At 49.7% G+C, this 19,358-nt stretch overlaps 1 protein-coding gene across 1 annotated transcript in view; it reads right to left on the bottom strand.

Annotated features, from left to right (window-relative positions):
* Nucleotides 1–19,358, bottom strand: part of LOC135054968 (oocyte zinc finger protein XlCOF7.1-like) — a 70,815-nt gene that overhangs the window by 27,014 nt on the left and 24,443 nt on the right. Inside the window, exon 2 of the mRNA XM_063958477.1 lies at nucleotides 4,729–4,868. Coding sequence (XP_063814547.1) covers nucleotides 4,729–4,806 — 78 coding nt within the window. The 5' untranslated portion in view covers nucleotides 4,807–4,868. The remainder of the gene's footprint in view (nucleotides 1–4,728; nucleotides 4,869–19,358) is intronic.

Below are 19,358 nucleotides of genomic sequence, written 5' to 3'. Positions count from 1 at the left end.
CACTCTCCTGGCTGAAGCCAGGGCCAGTAGCATGGTTACTTTCCATGTAAGATATTTCAAATCCACCGATTTGAGTGGCTCAAACCAATGGGATTTGAGAAAATCCAAAACTACATTAAGATCCCACGGTGCCACTGGGGGCACAACCGGGGGCTGTATATGTAGTACTCCTTTTACAAAAGTCTGGACTTCAGGAACTGAAGCCAATTCTTTCTGGAAGAAAATCGACAGGGCCGAAATTTGATCCTTAATGGACCCTAATTTGAGGCCCATAGACAATCCTGTTTGCAGGAAATGTAGGAATCGACCCAGTTGAAATTCCTCCGTCGGGGCCTTCCTGGCCTCACACCACGCAACATATTTTCTCCAAATGCGGTGATAATGTTGTGCAGTCACCTCCTTCCTGGCTTTTACCAGGGTAGGGATGACCTCTTCCGGAATGCCTTTTTCCCTTAGGATTCGGCGTTCAACCGCCATGCCGTCAAACGCAGCCGCGGTAAGTCTTGGAATAGACACGGTCCCTGCTGAAGCAGGTCCCGTCTTAGAGGTAGAGGCCACGGATCTTCCGTGAGCATCTCCTGAAGTTCCGGGTACCAAGTTCTTCTTGGCCAATCCGGAGCCACGAGTATCGTTCTTACTCCCCTTTGCCGTATAATTCTCAGTACTTTTGGTATGAGAGGCAGAGGAGGAAACACATACACTGACTGGTACACCCATGGTGTTACCAGAGCGTCTACAGCTATTGCCTGAGGGTCTCTTGACCTGGCGCAATACCTGTCCAGTTTTTTGTTGAGGCGGGACGCCATCATGTCCACCATTGGTCTTTCCCAATGGACCACAATCATGTGGAAGACTTCTGGATGAAGTCCCCACTCTCCCGGGTGCAGATCGTGTCTGCTGAGGAAGTCTGCTTCCCAGTTGTCCACTCCCGGGATGAACACAGCTGACAGTGCTAACACATGATTTTCTGCCCAGCGGAGAATCCTTGCAGCTTCTGCCATTGCCCTCCTGCTTCTTGTGCCGCCCTGTCTGTTTACGTGGGCGACTGCCGTGATGTTGTCCGACTGAATCAACACCGGCTGACCCTGAAGCAGAGGTTTTGCCAGACTTAGAGCATTGTAGATTGCTCTTAGCTCCAGTATATTTATGTGAAGAGACGTCTCCAGGCTTGACCACACGCCCTGGAAGTTTCTTCCCTGTGTGACCGCTCCCCAGCCTCTCAGGCTGGCATCCGTGGTCACTAGGACCCAGTTCTGTATGCCGAATCTGCGGCCCTCTAACAGATGAGCACTCTGCAACCACCATAGCAGAGACACTCTTGTCCTTGTGGACAATTTTATCCGCTGATGCATCTGCAGATGCGATCCGGACCATTTGTCCAGCAGATCCCACTGAAAAGTTCGTGCATGGAATCTGCCGAATGGAATCGCTTCGTAAGAAGCTACCATTTTTCCCAGGACTCTTGTGCATTGATGCACAGATACTTTTCCTGGTTTTAGGAGGTTCCTGACTAGATCGGATAACTCCCTGGCTTTCTCCTCCGGAAGAAATACCTTTTTCTGAACAGTGTCCAGAATCATCCCTAGGAACAACAGACGTGTCGTCGGGATCAGTTGGGATTTTGGAAAATTCAGAATCCACCCGTGTTGTTGGAGCACTACTTGGGTTAGTGCTACTCCGACCTCCAGCTGTTCTCTGGATCTTGCCCTTATCAGGAGATCGTCCAAGTAAGGGATAATTAAGACGCCTTCTCTTCGAAGAAGGATCATCATTTCGGCCATTACCTTGGTAAAGACCCGGGGTGCCGTGGACAATCCAAACGGCAGCGTCTGAAACTGATAATGACAGTTTTGGACCACTAACCTGAGGTACCCTTGGTGTAGGAGGGGTACCTTGACTATCACCTGCTGAGAATACAGCTTGTGAATGGCCTCCAATACCGTCGCCCTGTCGGAGGGAGACGTTGGCAAAGCAGACTTTAGGAAACGGCGAGGAGGGGACTTCTCGAATTCCAACCTGTAACCCTGAGATACTACCTGCAGGATCCAGGGGTCCACCTGCGAGTGAGCCCACTGTGCGCTGAAATGTTTGAGGCGACCCCCCACCGCCCCTGAGTCTGCTTGTAAGGTCCCAGCGTCATTCTGACGCCTTTGTAGAAGCCGGGGAGGGCTTCTGCTCCTGGGAAGGAGCTGCTTGTTGCAGTCTCTTACCCTTTCCTTTGACTCTGGGCAAATAGGAATGTCCTTTTGCTCGTTTGTTCTTATAGGAACGAAAGGACTGCGGCTGAAAAGCCTGCGGCTTTTTCTGCTGGGAGGTGACCTGGGGTAAAAAGGTGGATTTTCCGGCCGTTGCCGTGGCCACCAGATCCGATAGACCGACCCCAAATAATTCCTCCCCCTTATACGGCAATACTTCCATATGTCGTTTGGAATCCGCATCACCTGACCACTGGCGCGTCCATAAACTTCTTCTGGCAGATATGGACATCGCACTTACTCTTGATGCCAGAGTGCAAATATCTCTCTGTGCATCTCGCATATAAAGAAATGCATCCTTTAACTGCTCTATAGTCAGTAATATCAGCTGGATCCTTGAGGGCGGCCGTATCAGGAGACGGTAACGCCACTTGCTTTGATAAGCGTGTGAGCGCCTTATCCACCCTAGGAGGTGTTTCCCAGCGCGCCCTAACCTCTGGCGGGAAAGGGTATAATGCCAATAACTTCTTTGAAATTAGCAGTTTTCTATCTGGGGTAACCCACGCTTCATCACACACTTCATTCAGTTCCTCTGATTCAGGAAAAACTATCGGTAGTTTTTTCACACCCCACATAATACCCCTTTTTGTGGTACTTGCAGTATCAGAGATATGCAAAGCCTCCTTCATTGCCGTGATCATATAACGTGTGGCCCTACTGGAAAATACGTTTGTTTCTTCACCGTCGACACTGGATTCAGTGTCAGTGTCTGGGTCTGTGTCGACCGACTGAGGTAAAGGGCGTTTTACAGCCCCTGACGGTGTCTGAGACGCCTGGACAGGTACTAACTGGTTTGCCGGCTGTCTCATGTCGTCAACCGACTTTTGTAGCGTGCTGACACTATCCCGTAATTCCATAAACAAAGCCATCCATTCTGGTGTCGACTCCCTAGGGGGTGACATCACCATTACAGGCAATTGCTCCGCCTCCACGCCAACATCGTCCTCATACATGTCGACACACACGTACCGACACACAGCAGACACACAGGGAATGCTCTGATAGAAGACAGGACCCCACTAGCCCTTTGGGGAGACAGAGGGAGAGTTTGCCAGCACACACCCAAGCGCTATAAATATATATAGGGACAACCTTAATAAGTGTGTTCCCTTTATAGCAGCTCAAATATTATAAATATCGCCAATAAGTGCCCCCCCTCTCTGTTTTTACCCTGTTTCTGTAGTGCAGTGCAGGGGAGAGTCCTGGGAGCCTTCCTCGCAGCGGAGCTGGGCAGGAAAATGGCGCTGTGTGCTGAGGAGAATAGGCCCCGCCCCCTTTTCGGCGGGCTTCTTCTCCCGGTTTTTTTGGAACCTGGCAGGGGTTAAATACATCCATATAGCCCCAGGGACTATATGTGATATATTTTAGCCAGAATAGGTATATTACATTGCTGCCCAGGGCGCCCCCCCCAGCGCCCTGCACCCTCAGTGACCGCTGGTGTGAAGTGTGCGGAGAGCAATGGCGCACAGCTGCAGTGCTGTGCGCTACCTCATGAAGACTGAGACGTCTTCTGCCGCCGGTTTCTGGACCTCTTCTCTATTCGGCATCTGCAAGGGGGTCGGCGGCGCGGCTCCGGTGACCCATCCAGGCTGTACCTGTGATCGTCCCTCTGGAGCTAGTGTCCAGTAGCCTAAGAAGCAAATCCATTCTGCACGCAGGTGAGTTCACTTCTTCTCCCCTAAGTCCCTCGTTGCAGTGAGCCTGTTGCCAGCAGGACTCACTGAAAATAAAAAACCTAACAAACTTTTTCTAAGCAGCTCTTTAGGAGAGCCACCTAGATTGCACCCTGCTCGGACGGGCACAAAAACCTAACTGAGGCTTGGAGGAGGGTCATAGGGGGAGGAGCCAGTACACACCACCTAGTGGTCAAACTTTTAAATTTTGTGCCCTGTCTCCTGCGGAGCCGCTATTCCCCATGGTCCTGACGGAGTCCCAGCATCCACTAGGACGTCAGAGAAAATGTATTAAATATAAATTAGTGCAATTCTCAACACAAAGGGGCGGGATGTAATGGAGTCCGAGATTGCCAGACTTGCGGGATGCCGGCTAAACTCTGACGTTTTCGTAAAGAGGCAATCACTTACAAGGCATGATTTTGCACTGTAAATAAGTGCCCCTTTAATAAAACGTCCGAGATCGACCGGCATCCCACATGTCCAGTGATCTTGGACTCCATTACATCCCGCCCAATGGTTGAGAAATTCCCAGAATCACTCCACTCCCCAATTTGATGTCTGTTTTGCCAAGTGATGTTAAAATACTTAAAACTATCTACTATCTCATTACAGGTTATTGAGAACATTTGTGACACTCCCATAACCCCTTATCTCCCCAGTCAGGTCCCTGTGTTAGTAACAGAGATAACAGCGGTCTCATTGGGACATTCCCAGGCCCTTTAACTTCCCCATTCAGGTTCCTGTGTTACTAATAGAGATAAGAGTGATACCACTGTGACACTCCCAGACTTTCTCACCTCTCCAGTCAGCAGGTAGAGGATCTCCAGGGTGATGTTTAGTATCTTCTCGGTCAAGTAACTCCTGTCTTCGTCCATTGAAGACTTTTATAGTACAGGCTCTGGTTCTAGTGTGAGCTGATGACCCAGACGTGTTCTCTCTAAATAAATAAATAAACCTTTAATGAAGTAAACCATAAAATCCTGGCACCAGAGTTTATTATGTGTGACATCTTGACAAAGGTTAATAAGATGTATGTATGCTCAAAGAGCTGTAATGGTTGTGCTAGACTGTGGCTGGCATGAGCCAATTCTTTGAATTAATAATAATAAAATAGCATGGAAACAGAAAAGGCATAGGAATGAACAGGAGAAAAGGTAACAAGGCAAAAGTATGGTAACACACTGAAGCTAGCATAGGGCAACCACCTGTCTTGAATTACACCATACAGTCCAGAAATAAGGCCTTCTGCCTAGGGCAGTGGTTTCCAAACTTTTTTTTAATCACGGCGCCCTAGAATATCAGAATTTTTTTCACGGCACCCCTAGGCCAAAAATTTCTTATTGAGAAATTCAGAAAGAAATAATAAGAATTTACTTACCGATAATTCTATTTCTCGTAGTCCGTAGTGGATGCTGGGAACTCCGTAAGGACCATGGGGAATAGCGGCTCCGCAGGAGACTGGGCACATCTAAAGAAAGCTTTAGGACTATCTGGTGTGCACTGGCTCCTCCCCCTATGACCCTCCTCCAAGCCTCAGTTAGGATACTGTGCCCGGACGAGCGTACACAATAAGGAAGGATTTTGAATCCCGGGTAAGACTCATACCAGCCACACCAATCACACCGTACAACTTGTGATATGAAACCCAGTTAACAGAGGAGCCTCTGAATAGATGGCTCACAACAAGAACCCGATTAGTTAACAATAACTATGTACAAGTATTGCAGACAATCCGCACTTGGGATGGGCGCCCAGCATCCACTACGGACTACGAGAAATAGAATTATCGGTAACTAAATTCTTATTTTCTCTGACGTCCTAGTGGATGCTGGGAACTCCGTAAGGACCATGGGGATTATACCAAAGCTCCCAAACGGGCGGGAGAGTGCGGATGACTCTGCAGCACCGAATGAGAGAACTCCAGGTCCTCCTCAGCCAGGGTATCAAATTCGAAGAATTTTGCAAACGTGTTTGCCCCTGACCAAATAGCTGCTCGCCAAAGTTGTAAAGCCGAGACCCCTCGGGCAGCCGCCCAAGATGAGCCCACCGTCCTTGTGGAATGGGCTTTTATTGATTTAGGCTGCGGTAATCCTACCGCAGAATGCGCCAGCTGAATAGTGCTACAAATCCAGCGCGCAATAGACTGCTTAGAAGCAGGAGCACCCAGCTTGTTGGGTGCCATCAGGATAAACAGCGAGTCAGTTTTCCTGACTCCAGCCGTCCTGGAAAAATAAAATTTTTAGGGCCCTGACTACGTCCAGCAACTTGGAATCCTCCAAGTCCCCAGTAGCCGCAGGCACCACAATAGGTTGGTTCAAGTGAAAACCTGAGACCACCTTCGGGAGAAACTGAGGACGAGTCCTCAACTCTGCCCTATCCATACAGAAAATCAGATAAGGCCTTTTACATGACAAAAACCGCCAATACTGACACACGCCTGGCCAAGGCCAAGGCCAACAGCATGACCACTTTCCACGCGAGATACTTTAGCTCCATGGTTTTAAGTGGCTCAACCAATGCGACTTTAGGAAATCCAACACCACGTTGAGATCCAAAAAGTGCCACAGGAGGCACAAAAGGAGGCTGAATATGTAGTACTCCTTTAACCAAAGTCTGAACTTCAGGCAGTAAAGCCAGTTCTTTCTGGAAGAAAATCGACAGAGCCGAAATCTGGACCTTGATGGACCCCAATTTGAGGCCCAAACGTCACCCCTGCTTGCAGGAAGTGCAGGAATCGACATAGTTGAAATTCCTCCGTCGGGGCCTTCATGGCCTCCCACCAAGCAACAAATTTTCGCCAAACGCGGCGATAATGTCTTGCGGTGACATCCTTCCTGGCTATGATCAGGGTAGGGATGACTTCCTTCGGAATACCCTTTTCCTTTAGGATCCGGTGTTCTACCGCCATGCCGTCAAACGCAGCCGCGGTAAGTCTTGGAACAGACAGGGTCCCTGCTGCAGCAGGTCTTGTCTGAGCGGCAGAGGCCAAGGGTCCTCTGCCAGCATCTCTTGAAGTTCTGGGTACCAAGCTCTTCATGGCCAATCCGGAACCCCGAGTATGGTTTTCACTCCTCGCCTACTTATTATTCTCAGTACCTTGGGTATGAGAGGTAGAGGAGGAGACACATAAACCGACTGGTACACCCACGGTGTCACTAGAGCGTCCCCCGCGATCGCCTGAGGGTCCCTTGACCTGGCGCAATATCTTTTCAACTTCTTGTTGAGGCGGGACGCCATCATGTCCACCCGTGGTTATTCCCAACGGTTTACCCGCATTTGGAAAACTTCTGGATGAAGTCCCCATTCTCCTGGGTGTAGGTCGCCCATCGGAGAATCCTTGTGGCTTCTGCCATCGCCATCCTGCTTCTTGTGCCGCCCCGTCTGTTTACATGGGCGACCGCCGTGATGTCGTCTGATTGGATCAGTACCGGCTGGTTCTGAAGCAGGGGCCTTGCTTGGCTTAGGGCATTGTAAATGGCCCTTAGCTGCAGAATATTTATGTGAAGCGAAATCTCCTTGGAAATTTCTTCCCTGTGTGACTGCACCCTAGCCCCGAAGGCTGGCATCCGTGGTCACCAGGACCCAGTCCTGTATTCCGAATCTGCGGCCCACTAGTAGATGAGCCCTCTGCAGCCACCACAGCAGCGACACCCTGTTTCTTGCTGACAGGGTTATCCGCTGTTGTATCTGTACATGGGACCCGGACCATTAGTCCCACAGGTCCCACTGGAACGTCCTTGCGTGGAGTCTTCCGAATGGAATTATGCTTCGTACGAAGCTACCATTTTTCCCAGGACTCGTGTGCATTGATGTACCGACACCTGTCCTGGTTTTAGGATGTCTCTGACTAGAGATGACAACTCCTCGGCTTTTTCCACTGGAAGAAACACTCTTTTCTGGTCTGTGTTCAGAAACATTCCCAGGAACAGAAGACGTGTCGTCGGGACCAGCTGAGACTTTGGAATATTGAGAATCCAGTCGTGCTGTTGTAGCACTTCCCGAGAGAGTGCTACCCCCACTACCAACTGTTCTTTGGACCTCGCCTTTATCAGGAGATCGTCCAAGTACGGGATAATAAAAACTTCCTTCTTGCGAAGGAGTATCATCACTTCGGCCATTACCTAGGTAAAGACCTTCGGTGCCGTGGACAACTCCAACGGCCGCGTCTGGAACTTATAGTGACAGTCCTGTACCACATATCTGAGGTACTCCTGGTGAGGGGGGTAAATGGGGACATGCAGGTACGCATCCTTGATGTCCAGGGAGACCCTGTAATCCCCCTCGTCCAGGCTCGTAATAACCGCCCTGAGCGATTCCATCTTGAACTTGAATCTTCTGATATAAAAGTTCAAGTATTTTAATTTCAAGATGGGTCTCACCGAACCGTTGCGGTACCACAACCACTGTGGAATTGTAACCCCTTCCTTGCTGAAGGAGGGGCACCTTGACAATCACTTGTTGTGATTATAGTGTTGAATATCCACCAACACCGTCTCCCTGGCAGAGGGAGGTGCCGGTAAGGCCGATTTTAGGAAACGGCGGGGGGAAGAACGTCTCGAACTCCAGCCTGTACCCCTGAGATACTACTTGAAGGACCCAGGGATCCATGTGAGAGAGCCCACTGTCCGCTGAAATATCTGAGACGGGCCCCCACCGTACCCGGGTCCGCCTGAGCAGCCCCAGCACCATGCTGTGGACCTACCGGACGCAGGGAGGACTTCTGCTCTTGGGAACTAGCTGTGTGTTGCAGCTTTTTCCTCTACCTTTGCCTCTCGGCAGAAGGGATGAGCCTCTAGCCCTCTTGCTTTCTGGGGCCGAAAGGACTGTACTTGATGATACGGTGCTTTCTTTTGTTGTGGGGTAGCCTGTGGCAACAAAATTAATTTCCCAGCAGTAGCTGTGGAAACGAGGTCTGAAAAACTATCCCCAAACAGTTTTACCCCCTTATAGGGCAACTTCCATGTGCCGATTCGAGTCGGCATCGCCTGACCATTGCCAAGTCCATAACCCCCGTCTGGCGGCAATGGACCTAGCGCTTATTTTTGATGCCAGCCGGCAAATATCCCTCTGTGCATCACGCATGTATAAGACCACGTCTTTTATATGCTCTATTTTCAGCAAAATATTGTCCCTATCCATAGTTATTTTCCGACAGGGAATCTGACCATGCAGCGGGAGCACTGCACATCCATGCCGAAGCAACGGCTGGTCGCAATATAATGCCCTAGTGTGTGACCATATTTTATAGGGTAACCTCCTGCTTTCTATCAGCAGGTTCCTTCAGGGCGGCCGTACCCGGAGACGGTAGTGCCACCTTTTCTGATAAGCGTGTAAGCGCTGTATCTACCCTATGGGGTGTTTCCCCGCGTGACCTATCCTCTAGCGGGAAAGGGTACGCTGCCAATAACCGTTGTAGAAATTATCAATTTCTTACCGGGGGAAGACCACTCTTCCTCACACACCTCATTTAATTTCTCAGATGCAGGAAAAAATAAGATTTTACTTACCGATAAATCTATTTCTCGTAGTCCGTAGTGGATGCTGGGGACTCCGTCAGGACCATGGGGAATAGCGGCTCCGCAGGAGACAGGGCACAAAAGTAAAAGCTTTAGGATCAGGTGGTGTGCACTGGCTCCTCCCCCTATGACCCTCCTCCAAGCCTCAGTTAGGATACTGTGCCCGGACGAGCGTACACAATAAGGAAGGATTTTGAATCCCGGGTAAGACTCATACCAGCCACACCAATCACACTGTACAACCTGTGATCTGAACCCAGTTAACAGCATGATAACAGCGGAGCCTCTGAAAAGATGGCTCACAACAATAATAACCCGATTTTTTGTACCAATAACTATGTACAAGTATTGCAGACAATCCGCACTTGGGATGGGCGCCCAGCATCCACTACGGACTACGAGAAATAGATTTATCGGTAAGTAAAATCTTATTTTCTCTAACGTCCTAGTGGATGCTGGGGACTCCGTCAGGACCATGGGGATTATACCAAAGCTCCCAAACGGGCGGGAGAGTGCGGATGACTCTGCAGCACCGAATGAGAGAACTCCAGGTCCTCTTTAGCCAGGGTATCAAATTTGTAGAATTTTACAAACGTGTTCTCCCCCCGACCACGTAGCTGCTCGGCAGAGTTGTAATGCCGAGACCCCTCGGGCAGCCACCCAGGATGAGCCCACCTTCCTTGTGGAATGGGCATTTACATATTTTGGCTGTGGCAGGCCTGCCACAGAATGTGCAAGCTGAATTGTACTACACATCCAACTAGCAATCGTCTGCTTAGAAGCAAGAGCACCCAGTTTTTTGGGTGCCTACAGGATAACAGCAAGTCAGTTTTCCTGACTCCAGCCGTCCTGGAAACTGATATTTTCAGGGCCCTGACAACATCCAGCAACTTGGAGTCCTCCAAGTCCCTAGTAGCCGCAGGTACCACAATAAGCTGGTTCAGGTGAAACGCTGACCCCACCTTAGGGAGAAACTGGGGACGAGTCCGCAGCTCTGCCCTGTCCGAATGGACAATCAGATATGGGCTTTTGTGAGACAAAGCCGCCAATGCTGACACTCGCCTGGCCGAGGCCAGGGCCAACATCATGGTCACTTTCCATGTGAGATATTTCAAATCCACAGATTTGAGCGGTTTAAACCAATGTGATTTGAGGAATCCCAGCACTACGTTGAGATCCCACAGTGCCACTGGAGGCACAAAAGGGGGTTGTATATGCAGTACTCCCTTGACAAACTTCTGGACTTCAGGAACTGAAGCCAATTCTTTCTGGAAGAAAATCGACAGGGCCGAAATTTGAACCTTAATGGACCCCAATCTGAGGCCCATAGACACTCCTGTTTGCAGGAAATGCAGGAATCGACCAAGTTGAAATTTCTTCGTGGAGCTTTCCTGGCCTCACACCACGCAACATATTTTCGCCACATGTGGTGATAATGTTGTGCGGTCACGTCCTTCCTGGCTTTGACCAGGGTAGGAATGACCTCTTCCGGAATGCCTTTTTCCCTTAGGATCCGGCGTTCAACCGCCATGCCGTCAAACGCAGCCGCGGTAAGTCTTGGAACAGACATGGTACGTGCTGAAGCAAGTCCCTTCTTAGCGGCAGAGGTCATGAGTCCTCTGTGAGTATCTCTTGAAGTTCCGGGTACTAAGTCCTTCTTGGCCAATCCGGAGCCACGAGTATAGTTCTTACTCCTCTACGTCTTATAATTCTCAATACCTTGGGTATGAGAAGCAGAGGAGGAAACACATACACCGACTGGTACGCCCACGGTGTTACCAGAACGTCCACAGCTATTGCCTGAAAGTCTCTTGACCTGGCGCAATACCTGTCCAGTTTTTTTTTTTTTCAGGCGGGACGCCATCATGTACACCTTTGGTCTTTCCCAACGGTTCACAATCATGTGGAAAACTTCCCGATGAAGTCCCCACTCTCCCGGGTGGAGGTCGTGCCTGCTGAGGAAGTCTGCTTCCCAGTTGTCCACTCCCGGAATGAACACTGCTGACAGTGCTATCACATGATTTTCCGCCCAGCGAAAAATCCTTGCAGTTTTTGCCATTGCCCTCCTGCTTCTTGTGCCGCCCTGTCTGTTTACGTGGGCGACTGCCGTGATGTTGTCCCACTGGATCAATACCGGCTGACCTTGAAGCAGAGGTCTTGCTAAGCTTAGAGCATTATAAATTGCCCTTAGCTCCAGTATATTTATGTGGAGAAAAGTCTCCAGACTTGATCACACTCCCTGGAAATTTTTTCCCTGTGTGACTGCTCCCCAGCCTCTCAGGCTGGCCTCCGTGGTCACCAGCATCCAATCCTGAATGCCGAATCTGCGGCCCTCTAGAAGATGAGCACTCTGTAACCACCACAGGAGAGACACCCTTGTCCTTGGAGATAGGGTTATCCGCTGATGCATCTGAAGATGCGATCCGGACCTTTTGTCCAGCAGATCCCACTGAAAAGTTCTTGCGTGGACACTGCCGAATGGAATCGCTTCGTAATAAGCCACCATTTTTCCCAGGACTCTTGTGCAATGATGCACTGACACTTTTCCTGGTTTTAGGAGGTTCCTGACTAGCTCGGATAACTCCCTGGCTTTCTCCTCCGGGAGAAACACCTTTTTCTGGACTGTGTCCAGAATCATCCCTAGGAACAGCAGACGTGTCGTCGGAAACAACTGCGGTTTTGGAATATTTAGAATCCACCCGTGCTGTCGTAGAACTACTTGAGATAGTGCTACTCCGACCTCCAACTGTTCTCTGGACCTTGCTCTTATCAGGAGGTCGTCCATTTTCTTCGAAGAAGAATCATCATTTCGGGCATTACCTTGGTAAAGACCCGGAGTGCCGTGGACAATCCAAACGGCAGCGTCTGAAACTGATAGTGACAGTTCTGTACCACGAACCTGAGATACCCTTGGTGAGAAGGGCAAATTGGGACATGGAGGTAAGCATCCCTGATGTCCCGGGACACCATATAGTCCCCTTCTACCTGGTTCGCTATCACTGCTCTGAGTGACTCCATCTTGATTTGAACCTTTTTAAGTGTTCAAATATTTCAGATTTAGAATAGGTCTCACGAGCCTTCTGGTTTCAGTACCACAATATAGTGTGGAATAATACCCCTTTCCTTGTTGTAGGAGGGGTACTTTGATTATCACCTGCTGGGAATACAGCTTGTGAATTGTTTCCAATACTGCCTCCCTGTCGGAGGGAGACGTTGGTAAAGCAGACTTCAGGAACCTGCGAGGGGAAACGTCTCGACTTTCCAATCTGTACCCCTGGGATACTACTTGTAGGATCCAGGGGTCCTGTACGGCTCCAGCGTCATGCTGAGAACTTGGCAGAAGCGGTGGAAGGCTTCTGTTCCTGGGAATGGGCTGCCTGCTGCAGTCTTCTTCCCTTTCCTCTATCCCTGGGCAGATAAGCTTATGGGGACGAAAGGACTGAGGCTGAAAAGACGGTGTCTTTTTCTGCATAGATGTGACTTAGGGTAAAAACGGTGGATTTCCCAGCAGTTGCCGTGGCCACCAGGTCCGATGGACCGACCCCAAATAACTCCTCCCCTTTATACGGCAATACATCTTTGTGCCGTTTGGAATCTGCATCACCTGACCACTGTCGTGTCCATAAACATCTTTTGGCAGATATGGACATCGCACTTACTCTTGATGCCAGAGTGCAAATATCCCTCTGTGCATCTCGCATATATAGAAAATGCATTCTTTAAATGCTCTATAGTAAATAAAATACTGTCCCTGTCAAGGGTATCAATATTTTCAGTCAGGGAATCCGACCAAGCCACCCCCGCGCTGCACATCCAGGCTGAGGCGATCGCTGGTCGCAGTATAACACCAGTACGTGTGTATATACTTTTTAGGATATTTTCCAGCCTCCTATCAGCTGGCTCCTTGAGGGCGGCCGTATCTGGAGACGGTACCGCCACTTGTTTTGATAAGCGTGTGAGCGCCTTATCCACCCTAAGGGGTGTTTCCCAACGCGCCCTAACTTCTGGCGGGAAAGGGTATACCGCCAATAATTTTCTATCGGGGGAACCCCGCGCCTCATCACACACTTCATTTAATTTATCTGATTCAGGAAAAACTATAGGTAGTTTTTCCACACCCCACATAATACCCTTTTTTGTGGTACTTGTAGTATCAGAAATATGTAACACCTCCTTCATTGCCCTTAACAAGTAACGTGTGGCCCTAAAGGAAAATACGTTTGTTTCTTCACCGTCGACACTGGAGTCAGTGTCCGTGTCTGTGTCGACCGACTGAGGTAAAAATAAGAATTTACTTACCGATAATTCTATTTCTCGGAGTCCGTAGTGGATGCTGGGGTTCCTGAAAGGACCATGGGGAATAGCGGCTCCGCAGGAGACAGGGCACAAAAAGTAAAGCTTTTCCAGATCAGGTGGTGTGCACTGGCTCCTCCCCCTATGACCCTCCTCCAGACTCCAGTTAGGTACTGTGCCCGGACGAGCGTACACAATAAGGGAGGATTTTGAATCCCGGGTAAGACTCATACCAGCCACACCAATCACACCGTACAACTTGTGATCTAAACCCAGTTAACAGTATGATAACAGAGGAGCCTCTGAAAGATGGCTCCCTAAACAATAACCCGAATTAGTTAACAATAACTATGTACAAGTATTGCAGATAATCCGCACTTGGGATGGGCGCCCAGCATCCACTACGGACTCCGAGAAATAGAATTATCGGTAAGTAAATTCTTATTTTCTCTATCGTCCTAGTGGATGCTGGGGTTCCTGAAAGGACCATGGGGATTATACCAAAGCTCCCAAACGGGCGGGAGAGTGCGGATGACTCTGCAGCACCGAATGAGAGAACTCCAGGTCCTCTTTTGCCAGGGTATCAAATTTGTAGAATTTTACAAACGTGTTCTCCCCTGACCACGTAACTGCTCGGCAGAGTTGTAATGCCGAGACCCCTCGGGCAGCCGCCCAAGATGAGCCCACCTTCCTTGTGGAATGGGCCTTAACAGATTTAGGCTGTGGCAGGCCTGCCACAGAATGTGCAAGTTGAATTGTGTTACAAATCCAACGAGCAATCGACTGCTTAGAAGCAGGCGCACCCAACTTGTTGGGTGCATACAGTATAAACAGCGAGTCAGATTTTCTGACTCCAGCCGTCCTTGAAATGTATATTTTTAAAGCTCTGACAACGTCCAACAACTTGGAGTCCTCCAAGTCGCTTGTAGCCGCAGGCACTACAATAGGCTGGTTCAGGTGAAACGCTGATACCACCTTAGGGAGAAAATGCGGACGCGTCCGCAGCTCTGCCCTATCCGAATGGAAAATTAAATAAGGGCTTTTATAAGATAAAGCCGCCAGTTCAGATACTCTCCTGGCGGAAGCCAGGGCCAGTAACATAGTCACTTTCCATGTGAGATATTTCAAATCCACATTTTTTAGTGGTTCAAACCAATGGGATTTGAGGAAATCTAAAACTACATTTAGATCCCACGGTGCCACCAGAGGCACCACAGGAGGCTGTATATGCAGTACTCCTTTGACAAAAGTCTGGACCTCAGGGACTGAGGCCAATTCTTTTTGGAAGAATATTGACAGGGCCGAAATTTGAACCTTAATAGATCCCAATTTGAGACCCATAGACAATCCTGATTGCAGGAAATGTAGGAAACGACCCAGTTGAAATTCCTCCGTCGGAGCACTCCGATCCTCGCACCACGCAACATATTTCCGCCAAATGCGGTGATAATGCTTCGCGGTGACTTCCTTTCTTGCCTTAATCAAGGTAGGAATGACTTCTTCTGGAATGCCTTTTCCTTTTAGGATCTGGCGTTCAACCGCCATGCCGTCAAACGCAGCCGCGGTAAGTCTTGAAAGAGGCAGGGACCCTGTTGAAGCAGGTCCCTTCTCAGAGGTAGAGGCCACGGATCGTCCGTGACCATCTCTTGAAGTTCCGGGTACCAAGACCTTCTTGGCCAATCCGGAGCCACTAGTATCGTTCTTACTCCACTTTGCCGTATGATTCTCAATACCTTTGGTATGAGAGGCAGAGGAGGAAACACATACACCGACTGGTACACCCAAGGTGTTACCAGCGCGTCCACAGCTATTGCCTGCGGATCTCTTGACCTGGCGCAATACCTGTCCAGTTTTTTGTTGAGGCGAGACGCCATCATGTCCACCATTGGTCTTTCCCAACGGTTTATTAGCATGTGGAAAACTTCTGGATGAAGTCCCCACTCTCCCGGGTGAAGATCGTGTCTGCTGAGGAAGTCTGCTTCCCAGTTGTCCACGCCCGGGATGAACACTGCTGACAGTGCTATCACGTGATTCTCCGCCCAGCGAAGGATCCTGGCAGCTTCTGCCATTGCACTCCTGCTTCTTGTGCCGCCCTGTCTGTTTACATGGGCGACTGCCGTGATGTTGTCCGACTGGATCAACACCGGTCTTCCTTGAAGCAGAGGTTCCGCCTGGCTTAGAGCATTGTAGATTGCTCTTAGTTCCAGAATGTTTATGTGAAGAGACTTTTCCAGGCTCGACCACACTCCCTGGAAGTTTCTTCCTTGTGTGACTGCTCCCCAGCCTCTCAGGCTGGCGTCCGTGGTCACCAGGATCCAATCCTGTATGCCGAATCTGCGGCCCTCCAATAGATGAGCCCTCTGCAACCACCACAGAAGAGATACCCTTGTCCTTGGAGACAGGGTTATCCGCAGGTGCATCTGAAGATGCGACCCTGACCATTTGTCCAACAGATCCCTTTGGAAAATTCTTGCATGGAATCTGCCGAATGGAATTGCTTCGTAAGAAGCCACCATTTTTCCCAGGACTCTTGTGCATTGATGCACAGACACCTTTCCTGGTTTTAGGAGGTTCCTGACCAGGTCGGATAACTCCTTGGCTTTTTCCTCGGGAAGAAAAACCTTTTTCTGAACCGTGTCCAGAATCATCCCTAGGAACAGCAGACGAGTTGTCGGCATTAATTGGGATTTTGGAATATTCAGAATCCATCCGTGCTGCTTTAGCACCTCTTGAGATAGTGCTAATCCCATCTCTAGCTGTTCTCTGGACCTTGCCCTTATTAGGAGATCGTCCAAGTATGGGATAATTAATACGCCTTTTCTTCGAAGAAGAATCATCATCTCGGCCATTACCTTTGTAAAGACCCGAGGTGCCGTGGACAAACCAAACGGCAGCGTCTGAAACTGATAGTGACAGTTTTGTACAACGAACCTGAGGTACCCCTGGTGTGAGGGGTAAATTGGAACGTGGAGATACGCATCCTTGATGTCCAAGGATACCATAAAGTCCCCTTCTTCCAGGTTCGCTATCACTGCTCTGAGTGACTCCATCTTGAACTTGAACTTCTTTATGTACAGGTTCAAGGACTTCAGATTTAGAATAGGCCTTACCGAGCCATCCGGCTTCGGTACCACAAATAGAGTGGAATAATACCCCTTCCCTTGTTGTAGAAGAGGTACCTTGACTATCACCTGCTGAGAGTACAGCTTGTGAATGGCTTCCAAAACCGTCTCCCTTTCGGAGGGGGACGTTGGTAAAGCAGACTTCAGGAAACGGCGAGGTGGATCTGTCTCTAATTCCAACCTGTACCCCTGAGATATTATCTGCAGGATCCAGGGATCTACCTGCGAGTGAGCCCACTGCGCGCTGTAATTTTTGAGACGACCGCCCACCGTCCCCGAGTCCGCTTGAGAAGCCCCAGCGTCATGCTGAGGCTTTTGTAGAAGCCGGGGAGGGCTTCTGTTCCTGGGAAGGAGCTGCCTGTTGCTGTCTCTTCCCTCGACCTCTGCCTCGTGGCAGATATGAATAGCCCTTTGCTCTCTTATTTTTAAAGGAACGAAAGGGCTGCGGTTGAAAAGTCGGTGCCTTTTTCTGTTGGGGAGTGACTTGAGGTAGAAAGGTGGATTTCCCGGCTGTAGCCGTGGCCACCAAATCTGATAGACCGACTCCAAATAACTCCTCCCCTTTATACGGCAAAACTTCCATATGCCGTTTTGAATCCGCATCGCCTGTCCACTGTCGCGTCCATAAAGCTCTTCTGGCCGAAATGGACATAGCACTTACCCGTGATGCCAGTGTGCAGATATCCCTCTGTGCATCACGCATATAAAGAAATGCATCCTTTATTTGTTCTAACGACAGTAAAATATTGTCCCTGTCCAGGGTATCAATATTTTCAATCAGGGACTCTGACCAAACTACCCCAGCACTGCACATCCAGGCAGTCGCTATAGCTGGTCGTAGTATAACACCTGCATGTGTGTATATACTTTTTTGGATATTTTCCATCCTCCTATCTGATGGATCTTTAAGTGCGGCCGTCTCAGGAGAGGGTAACGCCACTTGTTTAGATAAGCGTGTTAGCGCCTTGTCCACCCTAGGAGGTGTTTCCCAGCGCTCCCTAACCTCTGGCGGGAAAGGGTATAATGCCAATAATTTCTTTGAAATTATCAGCTTTTTATCAGGGGCAACCCACGCTTCATCACACACGTCATTTAATTCTTCTGATTCAGGAAAAACTATAGGTAGTTTTTTCACACCCCACATAATACCCTGTTTAGTGGTACCTGTAGTATCAGCTAAATGTAACGCCTCCTTCATTGCCAAAATCATATAACGTGTGGCCCTACTGGAAAATACGGTTGATTCGTCACCGTCACCACTGGAATCAGTGCCTGTGTCTGGGTCTGTGTCGACCGACTGAGGCAAAGGGCGTTTCACAGCCCCTGATGGTGTTTGAGGCGCCTGGACAGGCACTAATTGATTGTCCGGCCGCCTCATGTCGTCAAACGACTGCTTAAGCGAGTTGACGCTATCCCGTAATTCCACAAATAAAGGCATCCATTCTGGTGTCGACCCCCTAGGAGGTGACATCCCCATATTTGGCAATTGCTCCGCCTCCACACCAATATCGTCCTCATACATGTCGACACACACGTACCGACACACAGCAGACACACAGGGAATGCTCTACACGAAGACAGGACCCACTAGCCCTTTGGGGAGACAGAGGGAGAGTCTGCCAGCACACACCAAAAAAGCGCTATATATGACAGGGATAGCCTTATAATAAGTGCTCCCTTATAGCTGCTTTATATATATCAAAATATTGCCATTAAATTTGCCCCCCCTCTCTGTTTTACCCTGTTTCTGTAGTGCAGTGCAGGGGAGAGACCTGGGAGCCGTCCTGACCAGCGGAGCTGTGAGAGGAAATGGCGCCGTGTGCTGAGGAGATAGGCCCCGCCCCTTTTCCGGCGGGCTCGTCTCCCGCTATTTTGTGAATCCAGGCAGGGGTTAAATATCTCCATATAGCCTCTGGGGGCTATATGTGAGGTATTTTTAGCCTTTTAATAGGTTTTCATTTGCCTCCCAGGGCGCCCCCCCCCAGCGCCCTGCACCCTCAGTGACTGCGTGTGAAGTGTGCTGAGAGGAAAATGGCGCACAGCTGCAGTGCTGTGCGCTACCTTTAGAAGACTGCAGGAGTCTTCAGCCGCCGATTCTGGACCTCTTCTTACTTCAGCATCTGCAAGGGGGCCGGCGGCGCGGCTCCGGTGACCATCCAGGCTGTACCTGTGATCGTCCCTCTGGAGCTGATGTCCAGTAGCCAAGAAGCCAATCCATCCTGCACGCAGGTGAGTTCACTTCTTCTCCCCTCTGTCCCTCGTTGCAGTGATCCTGTTGCCAGCAGGAATCACTGTAAAATAAAAAACCTAAGCTAAACTTTCTCTAAGCAGCTCTTTATGAGAGCCACCTAGAATTGCACCCTTCTCGGCCGGGCACAAAAATCTAACTGGAGTCTGGAGGAGGGTCATAGGGGGAGGAGCCAGTGCACACCACCTGATCTGGAAAAGCTTTACTTTTTGTGCCCTGTCTCCTGCGGAGCCGCTATTCCCCATGGT

The sequence above is a fragment of the Pseudophryne corroboree genome, chromosome 3, assembly GCF_028390025.1.
Source record: "Pseudophryne corroboree isolate aPseCor3 chromosome 3, aPseCor3.hap2, whole genome shotgun sequence".
In the NCBI taxonomy this organism is placed as follows: domain Eukaryota; kingdom Metazoa; phylum Chordata; class Amphibia; order Anura; family Myobatrachidae; genus Pseudophryne; species Pseudophryne corroboree.
The sequence above is the reverse complement of the archived record's forward strand: the minus strand, read 5'-3'. Positions and strand labels throughout refer to the sequence as shown.